We start from the raw sequence: 20,775 nt of genomic DNA on the forward strand, positions 1-20,775 counted from the left end.
AAGCATTATTTATGCATCCTCATATTTATAGTCTCCTCGGTCAACAAAAATGAATAGATATGATAATTTTTCGTAGTCTTTTTTCAGGGTGATTCTTTTGTTCCCATAAAGCACCGCTCATCTTGTGCACTGACTTTATGAGAGGCGGAGAATAATTCAACAAGAAATGCATAGCGTAGCCGAAACTTACATCTGAACCATCCCAAATCAACAGAGGTCCTGAGAATTTCTTGCTTTTATTGCCTTAGACTACAAAAACCCAAAAAATGCTACATTCGGCAGTATATGAGTATTGAGTAATGCATCTCGTTACGTTCACCCATTAACGGAGCCCGAGCGAAACCACTTACGCGAGGTGCAGTGCTTCTTTACGTTTAATGTCAAACACCTTGATAAGAACATCTTCAACCACCTGTTTGAAATGCAAAATAACATTAATCAAATTGAACAGGGAGTTCTTAGGGAAACGACGCAGCATAAAAATCTAAAATCAATATCCAGGCGATGAGGGGGAAAGCACGGGAAAGGCCCAAGGTGTGGTATAATGGGGGAAAATGAGGGGGTAATTGACGGGTTCAAGCTTCTGTCCCGTCTTACACCAAAAATGAAAGCATCAAATTTAGGGTGTGAACTAAAAAAAAATCGTTACTAGCAGCAGAACTAGCCTACATGAACTTGCTAAAAGAATGGGAATAAAATACAACAGGATTGATCACATTACCTTGTCTGGTGTGGATGCGCCAGATGTTACACCAATTGTTATTGGACCCATCGGCAGCCAGTTTTCCTTCTCGACCAGTTCGCCATGCTAATAGAACAAGGAAATTAAAAACAATTAGTAGCAGCTTAGGCCAAATAGTGCTAGCGGCAGATGACAAGATATGGATGTCTACATCCATACTTAGTTGCTTACATTTAATCGATATGATATCTTGTTTCCTTCAATTCTTTGCTCACTGTCAACCCAGTAAGAAGGTATTCCACGTAACTCAGCTATCTCTTGCAGGTGGGAAGTATTGCTGGAGTTCCACCCACCAATTACCAACATAAGATCCATATCTTCCTCCACCAGCTTGAACATGGCATCTTGGCGCTCCTGACATAGATTGAGGAGGAATCAGCTCCGGCGGTGATTAGACTGAACGAACATAAAGTGACCAGAAAATTGACACAAATATTCTATGCATTCTGCTAATTGACTTATACTTGGACTCAAATGGATGTTCGTCGTATCTTAATGAATAATCTAAAATAAGCAGGAAAATCAACGACTAAAGAGGAAAAAGAAAAGTTAAGACTTCAAACCACCTGAGTAGCGTCACAAATTGTATTGAAGCTTATGAAGTGTTCATTGACGTTTCCCACGCCAAATTTGCTCATCATTGTCCTCTCCACTAGTTTCCCTGAAAAATGTGTAGTAAATAAATATCAGTATAAATAGGTGTGTTTTGTGTTTTCAAATGAAGTGACGAAATGAAAGCCTGTACTGATTGAGGAATAATAACTAACCAATCTCTTCAGTCTCTCCCTTAAGCATTGTTGTCTGATTAGCAATGCCTACTTTTATCAGGTCAGTATCTGGATCAAAGCCCTCAGAAGTTGCAAATTTAAATTTCTGCACAACGGAAATATCCAATAAATAATTATATTAGAGTGATTACCACAGAATTGATCAGTGAACACGATCAAATTGCTTGACAAAAAAACCGTACCTCTAAGAAGGCATCCTTCGTTGAGCTGGATCCGTTAAGTTCACCGCCAAGAATGTAGTCACACACATACTCGGCCTAGACAGTTAATAAAGGTGCAACATTATAGCGTGATAAAAGCATGAAACGTTGTATAACTCTGCACACTCATCCAGCATTTAGAATTAACTGCAGCTTTAAACAAACCTCTTCCATATTCTTCGCAATGATATACTTTCCCGCAAAAGATGCAGTTGCTACAGTCTCCTCATGGGAATATTTACCGTGTATGATAGACGTATACTCTCCTTTCTTGTGCTTCTCAACAGTATTCCACACCTTGAAACATTTTATTGGAGAAATCTTATCAGAACCCAACAGTGTATGGAGTATGATAAATGAATTGATTTTAAGAAACTCAGCAAACCAAAAATTCATCTCTAAATATAGATACCTTTGAAACCCATGGGCAAGTTGTATCAACAATCTGTACATTTTTATCACTGAGAGTCATCATTTCATCCACTGCAGCTCCAAAAGCAGGCAAAACCACAACATCGCCCTTGTCTACAACACCATACTGTTTTTTCCCTCCCTCCACCGGAATATTCTGCACTTTCATCTCCTCTAGCCTCTGCGTTCAAAATTTACTAAGTTCACTAATGATTGTAATTAACTATAAACAGTGACACAACATCATCTGTTGCCTGAAAATATTGCGTGTAGAATAAACAGGACAATGATCAAGATAACCTAGAAAAATGACAAAGTATTCAAAGGACCTTAAAATCGTTTTTGTCGACCACAAAAACTGCATAGTATAAAATCTAATATCAGCCCAAAGATCGCGTTCTTAGTTGAGGACATATAAAAAGAATCTCTCTCTAATATAACAATGGAGGCTTACTTCAGTTTGGCCTCTCTAAAAAACATGCCTTCAAACAACCAAATAAGACGTTCCTCTTCCAAAATCAAATAACTTTAATTCCTCCAAATGATTATTAGAAGACTTGTTAGTTTTTCAGCCAAACATGCCTATCACGTGTCAAAGTAGAAACACCCAACCGGGTGCGAGTCCGCATAAAGTCGAGATCACTTATTGGCAAAACAAGAAAAACAAAAAGGTCGATATCAATCATTGCGACAATAGAAATATGCAGTAACCTTGTTAACAGTTGGGTTGTGAATGATTTCGTTGGTAAGCCATATGTTCTCAGTAGGGAAACTGTTTTCTCGCTTCGTAGGCAATTTGAACAGCTCTTTCGACTCCCCAGCAGAAGCCATAGGCTTCAGCCAACCTCACTGTGACGTTACCCCATGTATACTCATTTCCATTTTCCTTCAAAGTCTTAATGATGTCACCTGATCAAATTCCAAGCAAAAGTCACATCAAATGAACCAGACGCGATAAATGATACAACGCTGCATATCAGAAGGAACCAGCTCACAGATGTCATTCCTAATCAGACCCGAACCATAATGAGCATGATGCAATGGCTGCGGAATCTCAGTTCTATGGAAATTAAAGAAAATCTATCAAAGTCCATAATAGTCAACTAAAGCATACTTGTATACTCCCGATTCATGAGCTCGAGGGTCTCTTCCTTGTGACCAAAACCTTTTCGGTTGTAATTCTTACTCCTGGTTAGGTTCTTGCGGAACACCTTAGCATCAAAATCAGAATCCACAGCCATGGAAGATGAAGAAGAATCACCGGAGCACTTGACCGAGAGAGACCTCCGGCATCGAATATTTACGATCTTGTGGAGATTCTCCGGCAAGGCAAGGTCCGATCGCGTAGAAGGGAGACGGCAGAGGTGGTGAGGAGCGATGGCCATCAGAGCTGGAGACAGAGTCGCGCAAGTCAGCAGAGTGGGCGTAGGCAGTCTGGCTTGGACGCATAATATATCCGACGCCATCTGACTTCGAGGAACACGTGTTCCATGAATTTGAATTTCTAAAATCATTAAATCACTTTATTAAAAAAAATTATATTCTCCATATTTGGCACGCATCCAAATTTTAAGACAAACAATTACCGTACAATGTGTGTTTACATCATTACTAATTTAATAATTAGTACCTATAATTGGGCAACCTAGATTCAATGAAAGGATGATAAACTTTACAATTACAGATAAATATAAAATTTACTAATAATTAAATATATTCCCCGAGCCCTATATATAAAACCTTATTGATATAAGATCCTCTGTAAAGATAATAATAGGATATACTTGTTTCGTTCACTTTCAACTTTTTCATCTTTTTTATCCTTCTTCATCTAACTAAGTATATCAATTAAAGGACTGTTTTAGAAAATTATTAAAAAAATTTTTTGCATATAACCATTTTTAATTAATTTACTTCATATTATAAAAGTCGTTCGTTGTTAATGCACAGTAAAATAGTACTCCTTTCGTTTTTTATTATAAAAGACGAATAATCGAATTACGTTGATAAAAAAAACAGTTAAAATTAGTTAAAAACAATCAATGTGTAAAAAGTATAATTTTTTTCCAAAAAGGCCCTCATTAATAAGGAGAGAGAGTATGAGAGAGAACAATGGTAAATTATTCAAAGAAAGAAAAGTGGGAAGGAGAGAGAGTATGAGTTGAAGACAATAAATATGAATAAAATAGGAAATCAACACAAAAAAATAGAGACAACTTTTAAGTATCTCTTATATATAAGAACATATCATAAGCATTAAATGTCTCTTATAACAAATAATAAAGGAAATAATGTTTATTATTAGTGTTTGACTGAGACATGTCGAATGGGCTGAATTTCTCGGTAGGTAGGGGAAGTGGCTGAGGCGGTGGAGCTTAGTGAGGTGGACCAAACTGGAACAGATTCCTGTGGGGCATGGCGGCTGCCACATCTGGCGCGCGCACCAAATTACGAGGAAAACAGCGTCGTTTTGATGAAGCGACAGATCCTCCCACGTTTTCAGGAAACTAATTTAACCGCTTCTCCCGCCTTCAATCCCACGTGTCTTCTTCTTTATTTTTTTTAATCATAAATACGTGTCTTCTTTAAATTTAATTAAACCTAATTGGATCTCTTTCATTATTCACGCGATAAAAATGCTGGAAATGAAGTAGGATGACGTCATTATTCAATGGGAGATTTATCTAATCATTTTATTCAGATGTTTTTATTTTGAATATTTTTTCCAGCCAAATACGTTGTATAATGTGTACATTTAATTTTGTGAATTTATGAGAGTTGTTAGAGCAATGGAGGCATTAACTCCACCTAATTTAGACTCAGATTTGAGATGCTCATGGTCAAAGGATTCATTTGAAAAAAAAAAAGCATTTACAGCTTTTGATCCTTTCTAAATCAACTTAAACTCCTCATTTTTCTAAAGAAAATAAAAAAAAAATAAACAAAGGATTCCGTAAACTCAAGGATAAATTAAACTCGATTTCCTGATATATTTGAAATGACTTTGTAATAATATTTTATAATTGTCTGCGCCAGAAGTCATGGGCGATATTTAGGAATCAGGACAGTCAAAAAGAATTAGTCAGGAAAAAAAACATTAGGAAAATTGAATCTAAGTTGATTCGTCTGATTATTTAAAGTAAACTAGTTTGACTATGACCCAAACAAAAAAAAAATATTAGTTTGACTTATGCACAATTATATGTTAATTATATAGATATGAAAAACGCTTTTCTTCTCTGTTTTTAAAATATTGAGTTACATTATGTTCTGGAAATCTTATTTTATGATTTATGTCTCAGAGGTAGATGCTATAAAAAAAAAATATACAAAGTTCAAAACGCTGAAGCTGCAAGCAAAATATTATAATAATTAGGGATAATTAATCTCCAGGTCCTTATAGTTTCATCTGATTTTTAATTAGGTCCTTATAAAAATTTTTCTTTTTATCAGATCCTTTTACTTTTGTGTGTTTTTAATTAGGTCTTTTTTTTTTATCAAGTCCTTATAGTTTCACTTATTTTTTAATTAGGTGCTTTGTAGTTTTTGAAAAATTATTTATTAACTTTATTCTTTAAAATTAATTTCATTTTAAAATTAATAATTATATAATTGGACAAAATAATTAATATAATCATTTAGTAATTAATAAATAATCAGAATAATAATTATACTTAAATATAAATTATTTATAATCATATTTTAATTTTAAAAAAATTTATTATTATAATTTGAATTTTATAATTATAAAAATTCGAATTGAAAATAAATAATATATTTGTTTAACTAAAAATTTAAAAGAATATTAACATAAGATTGTTACAATAATTTATTATTTTTAAAATGTTATTATTTGTAAAATAAAGAATAAAAACTACAAGGACCTAATTAAAAACAAAGTAAAACAATAAGGACCTGATAAAAAGAAAAAAAATTATAGGGACCTAATTAAAAACCAGTTGAAACTATAAGAATTTATATATTAATTATCCCATATAATTAACAATATCTAGTCAAGCGCGCCAGGCAAAGAAGTTAGGCAAGTGTTGACATGGCTAGTAAGATCAACAATGCCGTAAACCAGTTCCTTTTGATAAACGTAAATGTTAAATGTATGTTTCTGACATTTTTCACTTTACTTTTTAAGTTTTATTTAATTTTTAATTCAAAATAAAATATATTTTGAGCTCTTTTTTAAATCCATATAAATTTTCATGTTATAAGAGACTAGTACTTTTTTTTTTTGAGGAATTACAATCAAGTCCTACAGAAAAAAATCACTAAAAAGTCCCAATAACAACTCCAACAGCTTATAATAACAAGTCCTATAGTGAGAATGACAACGTTTGGGACTTGTTTTTTAATTGTTTTCTTTACTTGGAACCTTATTGTAATTCTCTATTTTTTTTTTTTGGCTAAAGCATAGGTATCTTCCTATTGGAGGTAATCTTATTCGAGACATTGTCTGGTATTAAATGTGGGCGCCTCTCCTAATATGGATTCAAACATTGATTTGTCACGTTGTGAGGAACTAACTCCTTCTACTAGACTCAATCCCTGTTGGTAGAGAATAGTACTTTTTATTAGGGATATTTGGATTGTTGGAGAGGAAAAAAACAAAAACATGGTGGGTATGATGATATTAGGCTGGGCCTGGGTTGAATGAAACCCATTTGCCAATTAGAGCCCAATTATGCTCTTATTGGAATCTCTCTCCATCTTCATCTTGGCCTAATTGAACTTGGGAAGTAAAGTTAAAAGAAGGCTATAGCAGGAAAATGCCTGACAAGATACATCGTATAAGTTACTCACATGCTTCCTAAAGGCTAAACAAGATCAATTGGGAACTACCATGAAGAGCCTCGTTAAAATTCCATTTTCATTACCAACTTTTGCCTTTTGCAAGATGCAAAACTGGCAAATTTTCCTATACATAGAGATAGAGATAGAGTGTGTGTGTACACATATCTAAAGACTTGAATTCGAGAACTACGATAATGTGTTGGTGACGCGTGATGTGGGGGCCATCATATCCGCTTGTGTGGAGGTTGGCGCTCTGGCTAGTTCTGAAAGATATCCATGGATAAAGAACAGAAGCTACTCAAATTCCGATTCAACATTGATCACCCATAAACAGAAAAACTTCCTTCTCTGTTCTAATCATGGAGAGTTTCACCCTGCAATCACTGACCCTGACATCCATTCCTTCCTCTTTATCACAAGGATCAGTTTTGGAGGAACCTTCTGGTTATGTCAAGGTTCTCAAACATTCGGATACGACGAAGTACCTGTATACCACAAAGGGCTCAAAGCTCAAAGTTCGTAGCATTAAAGCTCAAGCCTCGGGTGAATTACTATCCTACGGCATTTATTAAATCAAATCGGTATAATCTTCCAAAAATGTTTTCCTCTCCGATCGCCATTGATCTTTATGAAATTGTTTTAGGTTCAGCAACATACAGTCCAAATACGGCAGAGGCCGTTCCTGGGAAAACAGATTCCAAAGATGACAACGTAGTATTTGTTGCGGGAGCTACTGGCAAAGTTGGTTCACGAACTGTGAGGTACACTTTTTACGGGGCATTCCAACTTTAAGTGGGTTCAGATAAATTTTAGGACCATATTTGCAAAATGCTCAGTATTGGTTCATTCAGGGAGCTAATAAAGCTTGGCTTCCGAGTGAGAGCCGGAGTGAGAAATGCTCAGAGAGCGGATTCGCTAGTGCAGGTAAATATTCTGGTGTAGATGAGAGTGATTTAATGGTCTTTTCTTAAGAGTGGATAGGTATGGGCTTATTTAATGCATTAACGCACGCAGAGTGTTAAACAATTGAGACTTGATGCTGCGAATGCAAGTGAAGGGACTCAACGTAAGTCAACATGCTTTGGAATCCTCATCTTAGTACTGGGTCAAGAAATGCTGCTATATTAAATAACAGGTTGTTTTTGGCTTTTAGCCCAGCTGTAGAAATGCTTGAACTAGTGGAATGTGATTTGGAGAAAAGAGATGGGATTACATCGGCATTAGGGAATGCATCAACCGTAATATGCTGCATTGGTGCCAGTGAGAAAGAAGTTTTTGACATCACTGGACCATTTCGTATAGATTATCTAGCTACCAAAAACCTGATCGATGCTGGTATAAGAATTTTTATTATTGCGTACTTGCCAGTTATTGTTTGATGTTCTGTAAACGTCACGTTCTTGCAGTAGCCCAAAGCTGAAATATATGGTTTTATAAAAGAAGAAAAAGGATTATTGAAATTTCTGATAGTAAAACCTAATCTTATGCATATCTTTGATGCATGAAGGAAAAAAAAATTGTTGAGACTTGAGAATAAGAGTGACGTGGACTAGTTCTAATTTTGTATGGCGCAAAGCCGCAAACTTTGTCAAGCCCTACGCATCAAACAGTCATAAAAATTATTTCCTTGATATTGCAACTAGCACAAATATTGATTCAAAAAAAATCCAAGCAGTTAAGTAATTATCAGTTTTTGTCATCATGTTGATTATTTATGATTTGCATTCAGTTGAGTTACATTATCCTACATGTTGAAAATATTTTTTTCCTTCGATATATCTTGCAGCAACCGTTGCCAAAGTAAATCACTTCATATTAGTTTCTTCTTTGGGAACAAACAAAATTGGATTTCCTGCGGCTATTCTCAAGTGAGTGAAGTATAATTGAGCGATAGCCTTATCTGACTCTTACAATTTGCATGATGTAGTTCATAGCCAAGTGATAAAGTCTTGGATATAAAGCTATATAGATATTTTTTAGCAGTTCGACTGATTTCTTAATTCTTCCTCTGAAGTTTGTTTTGGGGAGTTCTAATTTGGAAGAGGAAGGCAGAAGAGGCATTGATAGCCAGTGGACTTCCATACACGGTGAGTCGTTATGACACTAACTGCACCAAGTGCAGAGTTCTATGCTCTAATTACTACATTTCTTCAGATAGTGAGACCTGGAGGCATGGAACGGCCTACTGATGCTTTCAAGGAAACTCATAATATAACCCTTTCAACAGAAGATACTTTATTTGGTGGTCTGGTGTCAAATCTTCAGGTATTCATCACGTAAAATCACTTCATGGGTTTACTATTTTTTTTTTTTTTGGGTGAACGGTTTAATACTTATTTATGATGGATAGATGGAAGTTCTTAACTATTCCTTTTTCTGTCTTAAAAAAAAAAACACCATATTATTGTAGACAAAAGTGAGCTGTTACCTCTTTATGCGATTAAACATACTGGAATGTAGAGGTTTCTAAAGGATTCGGTGATAAGCTCTAGTTTTGTAGTTAGAGATTGAACTGTTTTATCTAATCCATAACTTTTGATTTCTTTCCTGAGTACAGAACAAATTATCTGCATCAGATTTGTAACTTTATTCAGGATGCCTTGTTCTCTATACGCTTGAATTCTGAATGTAGATATATCAAGTTTTAAATTTTGCTGCTCATGAACACGAGATACATGCTGTTATTGATCTTTTATGTGAAATACATTACAATCTCCTTTCTTCTGAAACAACTTGTTAGGATATGATTTGCTGACTGATATTATCCTAAATTATAAATACCGTATATTGAATTATTGCAGATTGCAGAGCTCATGGCAGTAATGGCCAAGAATCGTGATGTTTCATATTGTAAAATAGTGGAAGCAATTGCTGAGACCACTGCACCGCTGACCCCCATGGAGGAACTTCTTGCAAAGATACCTTCTCAACGTGCTTATGACTACCCACCCAAGGTATTACATTCCTTGCATGGACAGATACTGCATATTAGGTTAAACGAGATCAGAGGCTCAATTTTAGTATCAAATTAGAGGGTTTGGTTCCAACAGGTTTATTAACCTTTTATGGGATGATTCAGACGCCAGATGTAGCAGCTGTCGCTGATCCAGCACAGTCTGCTAGTGTTGTGGTGGAGAAGCCCAGCATTACTACTCAGGAAGAAACTGCACAACCAAAACCTGTGACTAAACAGCCACTTTCTCCTTATACCGTGTAAGCTATATTACTCACGTTGCCTTGACAAGAGATTTTAATTATTATTCAGTGAGAATTTGCTACCCTCTGATTTTCTTAACTATTGAAAATCATAAGGAATAGTGCTCCACTGTTATCTGTTCTCCCTGTGACAATGGATATAGAATATATAAGAATAATATTGTCAACCACCCTTCTCTTTTGTTTTTGCAAATATTGAGAAGGAAGCTACTTAAGCAGAGGCAGGAGACTCGAGATATGGCATTTTGACGTTCTACTCGTTTGCACTATTGTGAATTCAGAAGATTCAGTAGTTTCATCCGTTTTCTTCCTCTAAAATTAGTTATATAACTCTTCTATATGTAGTTTCATGTTGTCGTCTGGCAATGAAGTTAGGACACAAATGTGCCATATGAGATCCGAACATTTTGGTTTGGCATTTCGTGTGCTTGATTCTAGATAAAGGCTCCTGTGGACTGTAAGCGCATAAATTTTCTGTTTACCTTTTTCAGTTATGAGGATTTAAAACCACCATCATCCCCTTCTCCGGTGAAACCTGATGCAGTGCCTAAACCTAGTGCTTCTGATACTCCCAGTAGCGCTCAAGAAAAAGATGGCATTTCTCAGGCATCTGCCTCAGCAGGACAGGCAGCAGAGTCTCGCTCTCCATATGCAGCGTACGTCATTATATATAAATGCTTTTCTCAAATTTTAATGCTCACTGTTGTGTTTTTTACCAGCAAGTTTTTTGTTTGGGCAGCTATGAGGATTTGAAGCCTCCCACTTCGCCAAGCCCTACACCAAGCACTTCCAATGACAAACCTCTTGCTGCCTCAACAATGGAATTTGCACCCCAATCTCCAGCAGCTGAAAAAACTACATCTACCCGTTTCACTGAACCTGGTCCTTCTCAGGAATCAAAATCTTATTATTCTCCCTACCCCGTGTGAGTCTAATTTCACTTGTCACTTCAGCTGTACTTCAACTTGTCAGTTTTCCAATTCTCTGCTTGGTTTTCATTTTTGTAGTTCAGTTGCCCTAGTTCTTAGATGTCCTGTACAAACTCTGTTTGATTTTCTTCTTTACGTTCCTCTTCTCTGAGGCCTGCTATGTTTGCAGATACCCTGACTTTAAGCCTCCTTCTTCGCCTTCCCCAATGGCACCTAGGGTATCGCCCTCATTGGTGCCTGAGATTAATTCAGGTAATGGCCCAGTAACTCAGCTTCCAGTAGCAGATAAACCAAGCAATGACCAAGATCTTGATGAACCAAAGACAAGACCTCTTTCTCCTTTTACCATGTGAGTTTCTTCTTGCTTGAAGGGACTTAATCTGACTTTATTTCTCATCATTATATTCAGGTGGACATCTTGAATAAATTAATGCTGTTTGAATCCTTGTCTGTTTATGTTGGAGAAACAGTTATATACTTTGTTTTCCTAATTTGTATACATAGTAGTAATATTTTCGTAAACATCCAGGTATGAAGACTTGAAGCCTCCTGCATCACCATCACCTTCGCCGAAGAATCATAGTAATTAAACACATTGGAAGCAGGTAAGGTTATAGTTCAAATAGTAATATGGGATCTAAAAGGTAACAAAGCCGACACATGACACGATATATAAATGCAATTAGATATGGGTGCTCTGCATTACATGGAATCTAATAAACAAATTGCACGGTTCACAACTTATAAATAAAGTGGCTCACAGGCTTATTAGAATATTTTTATTTTATATTAAATGATGCTTTGAAATATCATGTTGTATCCAACAAGAATGTAGGATTTGGTTATAATATGATTATTTTAAGTACAGATGTCTCATTAGTTCTGAGGCTGATATGTGCTGAGGAAGCAAGTTGATGATTGTGATAGAATTGTTCCTGCAAACAGGAAAATCATGTTGGAAGAACCTGTGCGGCAGCTTAAAATAATAGGGGGAGTCACTAAAATGGAGGATTGGAAACATGTATAATCATTTCTTCCAGAAGTGAGCCGTTACTGGATGACCCTTTTTTGGCGGAAGAGAACAAGGATTATTCTTTGTGGCATGTAAAAGCGCAGCTAGTTCAGTTTTACCATCTTAATAAGTATATATTTAATTTAATATGAGATTACTTTAGTTACTATTTAAATGTGTGTGTAAAACTCCAAACAGAGATATCTGTCTTATTTCGTTTCTTTGATGTTAGTTGGAGCACGTCTTACTTCCCAAGTGGTTGGATTGGAGAGTAAGATCAACTTGAGTTTTAAGCCAAAATACGCATCAACGAGAATGAGATCACTGAACTACAGAGGGGAATTGATTACCTATCATCATATTCATTATTATAATATAATTACACTGTCGATAACTGCGGAATGTCTCTGTTTTTCGCTGATAATCATACCCAAGCTTTAAAATCTATCTCCGCAGATTGAGTGGAGTAGGAGTCTTGAAGAGGTGGAACAGCATATATATGCTCATCACCCTGTGTAATGTATGTTAATTACATACACATTTTGTTTCGACTTTTGAAAATCACGGACGAAGATCAAATTAAATTTTGATAAATACTCATGTTATTATACAAAATTGTTGCAATATAATTCACTTCTCATTTTTATACTTAAATGTTACATACGGTACACGGATATTATATAGAGAGAATTGTAATAAAGTTAAAAAAAATATTATGATTAAAAAATTCTAATGACAATAGAACAATTTGTAATGACAAGTTTTAGTAAAGAAAATGATAACTCCTTAGTTGTTATTGTAAGTTTTGGTAATTATTTTTTTTTTTCCTTGAAACCTGATAACAATTCTCCCTTATTATATGTTGTTAAAAAGAACGTATTCCAAAAGTATGATGGGTGTGGGCTATCATCAACTGATTTGATGTAGCCAACTTGCATTGAGAGTCACCATGCTCCAACGGATGGCCAGCAACGAGCATATTCATCCCAACTCTAAATTGAACGGACAAAAACACAGCAGATTCTCTTAAATTTTGTGCTTTTTTATTTCATTGAACAAGTTATGATGCTACCAACTACCTGGAAATTATTCATACTCTTCACTGCTACCCAATCTTAAATTGATAAACGCGTTCCTATTTAATCTCACATGTCAAATCTCATTAAATACAGTGACTAATTCTCTCTCTCTCTCTCTCTCTAGCTGTCAAAGATAACTTAATGTACTCCATGAACTTGGTTGTTGCCAAAAGCTGCAAATAGGATGATAAACAAAACACTTCTCACAAGATGAAAACCAAGCATGATGGAAAAGTTATTCTCTCGGAAGCTAGCTAGCCATCCATAACGTCCTTTCTGTGAACTTTTCACAACCTTACAATTTCAGATTCAGTGGTAGAGATGATAAGCATAACAATTTGCAGATTTCCACTAAAGTAATATATGCCTTTTTACTTATAATATCAAGTTGAGAACTCCAGTTAATGGTGCAAAAAGTAAAAGCACTATTATGGAAAAAGCTTTCTTCTCTTCTCCTCCTATGCAGCTAGAATAATTATCAACCGGTTCCTTCTACAAAGCTCTAAAACTAAGAACGATTAGGGATTAGTGGTTACGATGAAAACTACATCAAGCATTATTCAATCACAGCCTTATCATAATCTCTAATATGAAAATTACTGCTCGTTATGGGTGTGTAAAACAACCCTAGAGTAAAACATAAGAAGATTTATTGATTGAGTGGGTAAGTGCTGCATAAGCCTTGACGGCTAATGCGCCTAACTCTTGAAGTGAGAGCGGGATATCAGATTTAAAAAGTGGTATGAGAAAATATATTTCACCCACTTGAAGCTCTTCACTTGGAGCCACATGAGGCAATAGTGAGCCTATGTACATAGAATTTGAGCTGCAGATGAAGCTGTTTGGGTTCTGAGACAGAACGTACCCTGCTTTCAATGGCTGCTTCCATTGTTGGAGCTTACCATCAAAATGAACTATGCTCACTTTGAATTTCCAGCTAAAGTTTCCATATTTGTTTTTGCATTGAGAAGAAGCGGAGGAGCCCATCTGGGTATGAGTGAAACAGAGATAACAGAAATACTAAGAAAGTTCTGCCGGGGTGGATTTGGATATATCTCTGGTGTGAAGAGTTCAGATATATATAGGAGTGAAGAGGATAAAGGTGGCCTTTCAAGTGAAATTTCTGGTACGGTGAATGTTTTTGCCAATGAACATGTGCAGATGGGAGGATTTTGAGGTTGAAAATTTCGACTTTGGGAGATTCCTGTCTCTTCCTTTCCGTTAACGTGGGCCTTTGTTAGTCCATTATTTTGGATCTCTCAAATATATTTGTTCCATCATTCTTTCTTACAAGTTAGTTATCTCTATATCAATCTAAACAATTTCCAAAAAAGAAAAATTAAGAGAACTTAGTGTGTTAAATTGTTATTAGATTTGACCACGGTCACATGAATCGACCTTCTCCAACATTGAATATCCGTAATGGCCATGAATGACGGGAGCACAGGGGAATTTAATCTACTTTGTCTGCAATAGCAATAGGACCCAACAAGCCCAATTGCCGATCTCAATCTCTCTCTCTCTCTCCCCCCCCACACACTCACGCACTCATGCTAGAATATCTCATTATATCTTATGAATTGTCATATGCTTTCAATGACATCTACTGAAATCGTTTTTAACTTGGACTACATTAAAATTACTAGGTTCGACTAAGGTTGTCTCGGACGTCACGGTACCGAAGATTGATGGGAATGATTTGCGAAAGATATAAAAGATGGATGATTTTTCATATTTTACAGTCAAATTTTCATGATAAGTTCTTTGATCTTGACCCAATATTGCCACCTAAAAACCCAGATTCAAGTCAGCCGCATTCTTTGCGAAGATTTCTGCAACGTACAGGTTATATGACAACAATTCACAGGTACGTTTGAAAATCTAGACGTGGTGGCAAAAAAAAAAAAAAAGAACTCACAGCAGATCTTTCTCAGATGGTCAAGGCCTATTGAGCTAATATTTATGGACTCAAACTCTCACGAATCACAATTAATGAAGAAAAAAAAACCTTACAAATAAACATGATTAACACTTTTAATTCCGGCCATCAGAACCGTTGGATCTGGCTGTACTCTGCATATTCTTGATGCCTCCAATCCGCTTCCTTTAACGACTTGATTTGATTTCATGTCAAGATTCTACCTTCAAACTCTCAAAGAGACACATGGAAGACCTGAATTGTTGACAACATTTTTGTGCTTAAGTGAAAATGATTTTCTTGAGATTGAATAGGTGGCAGAAGGGGTTGAATTAGCAGCAGAAGGTGTGTGAGAATGAACAAGAGCTGCATTAGCCTTGATGGCCAGAGCACACAAATCCTGAAGCGAAAGTGTTCCGTAGGATTTAGAGAGAGGCAATAGGAAGTAAATGTGTCCTAATTGAAGCTCTTCACTTGGATCCACATGAGGTATGGGAGACCCAACGTACATGGATTCGGAGCTGCACATAAAACAGTTTAGGTTCTGAGACAGAACATGCCCCGCCTTCTTCGTTTCCTTCAGTTGTTGAAGCTTGCCCTCCATGTCTATTACGTTCACGCTGCATTTCCAACTCAAATTTCCTCCCTCACTTGTGTATTGAGAAGATGCACAATTACCCATATGGAATCACTCGCCAATTTTTCTTCTTGATCGCTCTCAAATCAAGGTATGCTATCGTGGGGTGTTCTGTGGCGAAAATGGAAACAGAGCCAGAGAAGCAGAGGAATATGATTTCATCTGGTTTTGGATGGTTATTTTGGGAAGGGAGTTCTGGTATTTATAGGGTAATAAACAAAGAGAAGATGACACTAATCTAGCGACGAAACAGTATCACATAAGGATTGTGATGTTGACAACGGGACATTCTTTGCTCTTTCCTTGCCATAAAAAGTTCAAGTAATAACTGTACACTCGCATGTCGGGCTTGTTCATGTCACAGTGTGGGCCACTTGAAGTCAGGTCTTGCATCAGCAAATTAACTCGGATTCTGTGGACTATTCGGATGAAGCAAGGATAAGGAAAAAGAAAAGTAAGCCATGTGTTTAATTTGAACAGAAGAAAGTGGGGAAGCTGGAAGGAAGGAGGAAGCATCCATCAAACTTCTAGTTTCACATTGTTACTCTGAATTAATGCATGATATGGGGTGACGGGTTTGTCTGACTTCTGAGTCTCTGGGTAGCTTTATGAGATGACAAATTTCCCAAAACACGTTTCTAGTGGATTGTATCTATCATATCGTTAAAAGTTAGAATGGACTCTCATGATCCTTCCTTCCCTCTTCTTCATTTTTAAGCCAGAATCCTACTCTGCAACAATCCATGCGTTGAGCTAATTTTACCATAAATAATATTCATGAAGCCGATGATGATAGTAATCCATCTCCAAACTACTATTAAAACTTGAAAGTTCATAATTGCAGTGGTTACTGCTAGAGATTTTATTGTCATTTCATATAATTAAAATTATTATTTCTAAAGATGAAATAGTCATCCATTTCAAGACATCCATCTTCCAAATACTATTGGAGTTATAGTTCCCGCCAACTGCGGTGGTGAAAGTTTTTTTAACATTTCAAGTCTCAAGCCACTATTACATATATACCCTCTAACTCTACATACACGGAGATTTACAATATGGTGCTAACGAAAGAAAATAATTATCAGTAAGTTCTAATGATAAGTAAATTATTGTCATTTGCTATCTTAGAACTTGTCACTACAAACTGATATGTGCAGTAATAACATTTTAGTTATTATATTTTTTACTTAAAACTTCATGGCAATTCTCCTCTAAATAATAGAAAGCTCCTTTCATGTAGTTGGGAAAAATAAACTTATTGGTCCTAAAACTAAGCAAAATATCTTATGTCTTATATTTAAGAGGGGATATTAAATTTTAGAGATAAAAATATATTAAAATATTATATTAAAAATTAAAATAAATATTATATGCATAACTGGAGAGAGTAGTTTGCAAGTGGAACATCACATCGCGTTTGTGGGTGCCCCAGTGGGGCAGCAGCGCGTTGTGCCTCCGGCGTTTTAGCCTTTAGCCCGCAGATTACATTTTGAAGTCCACATAACAGAAACCATATATCCCTTTTGGGGGCCGAAAAGAAAAACCTGATTTTTCATGTGAGCTAAATATCTATATCCCGGGAAAAGTAAAAAAAGCTTGAATTTTTTTAATTAAATTATATTTATCATTTTTATAGTTGAAATTTATGAAAATATGTGAAAATCTTGAACGAAGCAACAATAATTCAGGAAAAGTGCAAATTTAAATATTATAATTTGTATTAATGTATCTTGTCTGTGGGCTTGACGTTGCGCTGGAGTGAAATGTGAAGCACAAACTTGGCTTTTTCAATGCAAATGTACACGCAGTTCATGTTTGTGCGAAGACTTGACCCAGAAAAGAATGTTGTTGAAGACTAATATTAAGGGTCAAAATTCCCGCTCGGTTTCATTTACCTACTTTTTTCCCCCCTAGGTGAAGATATTTTCTTATTGAAAATAATCATATTCAAGGTACTATCAGACACTAAATATAAGCACATCTCCCAGTAGAGATTTAAATCTTGGTTCACTATATTATGAGGGATTAGCATATTCTGCTAAATCCAATCTTATTAGTTGGTCTCATTGGTCTACTTGTATGAAATGTTAATTAAAAATAAAATTAATATCATTTATAGTCCTTGAAATTTCTTCAAAATTTAAAACCAATTATTTGTTCTTTGAAATTTAATCTCATTTTGACTTTGGTTCTTGAAAAAATTACTATTTTATAGACTAAAAACCTTTAAGCAGATCAAAATAAAGTTAAATATTAGGAATCAAAATCAAAATGAGGTTAAATTTTAGAAACTAAAAATTATATTAAATTTTAAAAATATATATTAAATTGAATTACGTGATTGGATCAGACTAAGCAATGATTAGTGGATTAATCAGAAATGAGTTCAACATTGAGATGGATTAACACTGCTCATACCGTGCCAATATTTTTGTTAAGAAATACCGCTTAGTATGCTCAATGCTCAAATAGGTCATGAATCTACTAAGAATAAAACCATCATATCAGATAACGAACGCGATTAAAAAATTTTAAGCCATATTTGAATCTCAATATAATATTATCACTTAATCAATAATAGCTTAATTTCGGTCAAAAAAGTTAGTAGCTTAATTTCGCGTGAGATAAGTCTTCCTCCTAACTGTGTACACTTTATTATAAAATAAGAAAATATATACTTCACACATATTAAGAAAATTAGTTAAAATTATATATGAACAAATGTGTGTTGCACACATAAATATGCCTTATTAGCAAGGGTACTTTAAAAATAATAAATTTGAAATAAAAAATAGGATTTTATATTTTTAGTTGGTGGAAGAATTATTTGGGACGGAACTAAGTGATTAAATGTATCGAATCCCTTTGAAATGTTTGCACAGTGGACCATGGCCCATATAGGTATTCATCAATGGGCCACATAAATAATAATTGGGCCTAAAGGTGGAAATCTGACAATGAGGAGGAGAGTATTAGTTCAGGCCTTAAAAACAGGGGAAAAGGAAACAAAGTGTCACTTTGAACGGGAAAAATGAGATGAATATTGTATAGTCCCTACCAACTGGAGTTGGTCTAAGTGGTAAGTAGTTTGGTACCACTTAAACGAGATCTCGAGTTCGAGCTTCAGCATATGCAGAAATTCCTGCTAGGAGACTCATCTACCATAACCAGGTGCGCGACGCGGGTCGCATCTAGATGTAGTCGGAGCAAAGCTCCGGTGAACTAAGTGAGCAACAAAAAAAAATATTGTATAGTCCCTTGGGAGATAAATTCAGTTGAGTCGCTCTCTGATATTGTGGATGTACAGGGAGATAAAAAGGTACAAGGAGAGTATGTGTTTTCTGTCTTTTGCATAGGATTACATATTTATTAAGCATGATTCAATTTCATATTTTTTTCATATCCTTAATACATATAATCGTCTCGTAAATTATAGAGAATTAAGTTGTAGAGTTGTAAAGAAATCCAATAATATCAATCACGATCCCACCAAATCATATTGAAACATGCATTTTCGGGGTTAAAAAAAACCCATGAAATGGAACTGATTATTCAATACCAACCATCATAAACAAATGAAATAATGACTTGTTTGGAATGACTTATAAGCAATTTTTCAATCTTAATTTATAAAATACAAGACAAGTGTGTAGAAAGAGTTTTATCTTGGTTTACATAAAATACGCTTTTAAACACGTAAATAAGCAAATCCAAACAATGTCTAAGGGAAAACCAAGAAAAGTCAAATCATCAGTGTAAACTTATACTCGCCATTAATTAGTTCAAGAGTTAAGAAAGAAAACGAAGGAGGGGCTGAATCAAAATGAACAAGTGACAAACATATGAGTGAGACATCTCAAGAGGAAGCAGCAGAAGTGGGTAGTACCACAGAATTCCTGCAAAAGTGGAACAATGAATGTTTTATGCATTAGTTTAAAAAGCATATATGATTTCTTTCTTCTTGACGCAGACCAATCACACTACATTATTACTCATGACGCACACGACAAGAATCTCTTTTCTGCAAAATTCCTTGTATTTATTTGTTTCTCTCCTCGTTAATCTCCCCCCCCCCAAACCAACACTACATATTGTTCTAAATATACAATTTATTTTGTAATATAAATTACATTATAAAATGAATCTTATCAGAACCAGTATATTGATATTATATATTCTCTTCTTTTTTTTTCTTGGAGAAGAACAGTCTTTATTGGTGTAGATTTGAATGGTGTGTAAAAGAACAAATGCTCCATAATCAATTATGAAATGGCCGTCTTCGTGTGACACCTAGCAGTTACTGTACACCTTCCTTTACAAGCTTTATTAGTAGTGAATCCCTTAATATTTACAAAAAGCATCAAATGATCAACCACAACACACGCACGCACGCACAGATGTTTTAATGCTTTAAATCTTATGAAAATATGATGTTTACGATTGCATTGTTTGAGCGCTCGACAGTATAAACAAATGAAAATAATTACTAGCAGCATTTAAAATAAAATTTATTCTTCTTTTCATTAAAACAAAATTTAGTCGACTAGCATCCCAAGTTTAGAATGGAAATATCTTTGCTGATTATATATTTTATTGAAGTGAGTCTGCAACATTCATGAAATGCACATGTTGGTGTTTACAGTAAAGCTTTCTTCAGGAAATCCGATATTGTCAGTACTGGACATATTTGAAGGATAGCATCTAGGCAAGAATCAATTCGTTGTGGAGTTGGCATTGTAGCTAGAGATAAAACGGATAAGATAGGGATGATAAACCAAGATAATGTCGTTTATGTTTAATTTTAAGGAACAGGCACGACATAGGCATGCATGTACAAAAGCTTGATTAGAAGCAGAACTTCTAATTTTATATGCAAGATGGGGAATCTATTCCTTAGCTTGTTTGTTTAATTTATATATGTCTTTCAAAACTTTCTATTACACTGTGGTAGCTTGTATTTTATTCTCCATATATCCCTTCTAGCTTTCATATCACAATGAATCCACTAAAACAAATATCCACACCCCTTCATTCTTT

General features: G+C 35.2%; 1 protein-coding gene, 1 long non-coding RNA gene and 1 pseudogene across 5 annotated transcripts; 2 read left to right on the plus strand and 1 right to left on the minus strand.

Annotated features, from left to right (window-relative positions):
* Window positions 1-138: 138 nt before the first annotated feature.
* On the minus strand, window positions 139-3,550 carry LOC114723767 (4-hydroxy-3-methylbut-2-enyl diphosphate reductase, chloroplastic-like; annotated as a pseudogene).
* On the plus strand, window positions 3,260-20,453 carry LOC114723768 (uncharacterized). Its single transcript, XR_003738265.1, has 3 exons — window positions 3,260-3,332; window positions 15,505-15,516; window positions 20,444-20,453. It is a non-coding gene; the product is annotated as an uncharacterized LOC114723768 (long non-coding RNA).
* LOC114723765 (protein TIC 62, chloroplastic) lies at window positions 7,238-12,451 on the plus strand. 4 transcript variants are annotated; one of them, XM_028910000.1, is made up of 15 exons: window positions 7,238-7,487; window positions 7,588-7,705; window positions 7,796-7,868; window positions 7,959-8,010; window positions 8,103-8,279; window positions 8,731-8,812; window positions 8,959-9,031; window positions 9,099-9,209; window positions 9,746-9,898; window positions 10,024-10,157; window positions 10,652-10,816; window positions 10,900-11,085; window positions 11,259-11,438; window positions 11,619-11,694; window positions 12,017-12,451. In XM_028910000.1, the coding sequence occupies exons 1-14, from the start codon at window positions 7,304-7,306 to the stop codon at window positions 11,677-11,679; spliced, it is 1,749 nt and encodes a 582-aa protein (XP_028765833.1). In that variant the 5' UTR covers window positions 7,238-7,303; the 3' UTR covers window positions 11,680-11,694; window positions 12,017-12,451. The 4 variants fall into 4 exon arrangements, with proteins under 4 accessions (XP_028765833.1, XP_028765832.1, XP_028765836.1 ...); XM_028909999.1 differs by having other exon boundaries at window positions 12,035-12,451; XM_028910003.1 differs by having other exon boundaries at window positions 11,958-12,018.
* Window positions 20,454-20,775: the final 322 nt, after the last annotated feature.

This window comes from Neltuma alba, unplaced genomic scaffold (assembly GCF_004799145.2).
Source record: "Neltuma alba isolate B1F8T4 unplaced genomic scaffold, ASM479914v2 tig00012154_pilon, whole genome shotgun sequence".
NCBI classification, from domain to species: Eukaryota; Viridiplantae; Streptophyta; class Magnoliopsida; order Fabales; family Fabaceae; genus Neltuma; species Neltuma alba.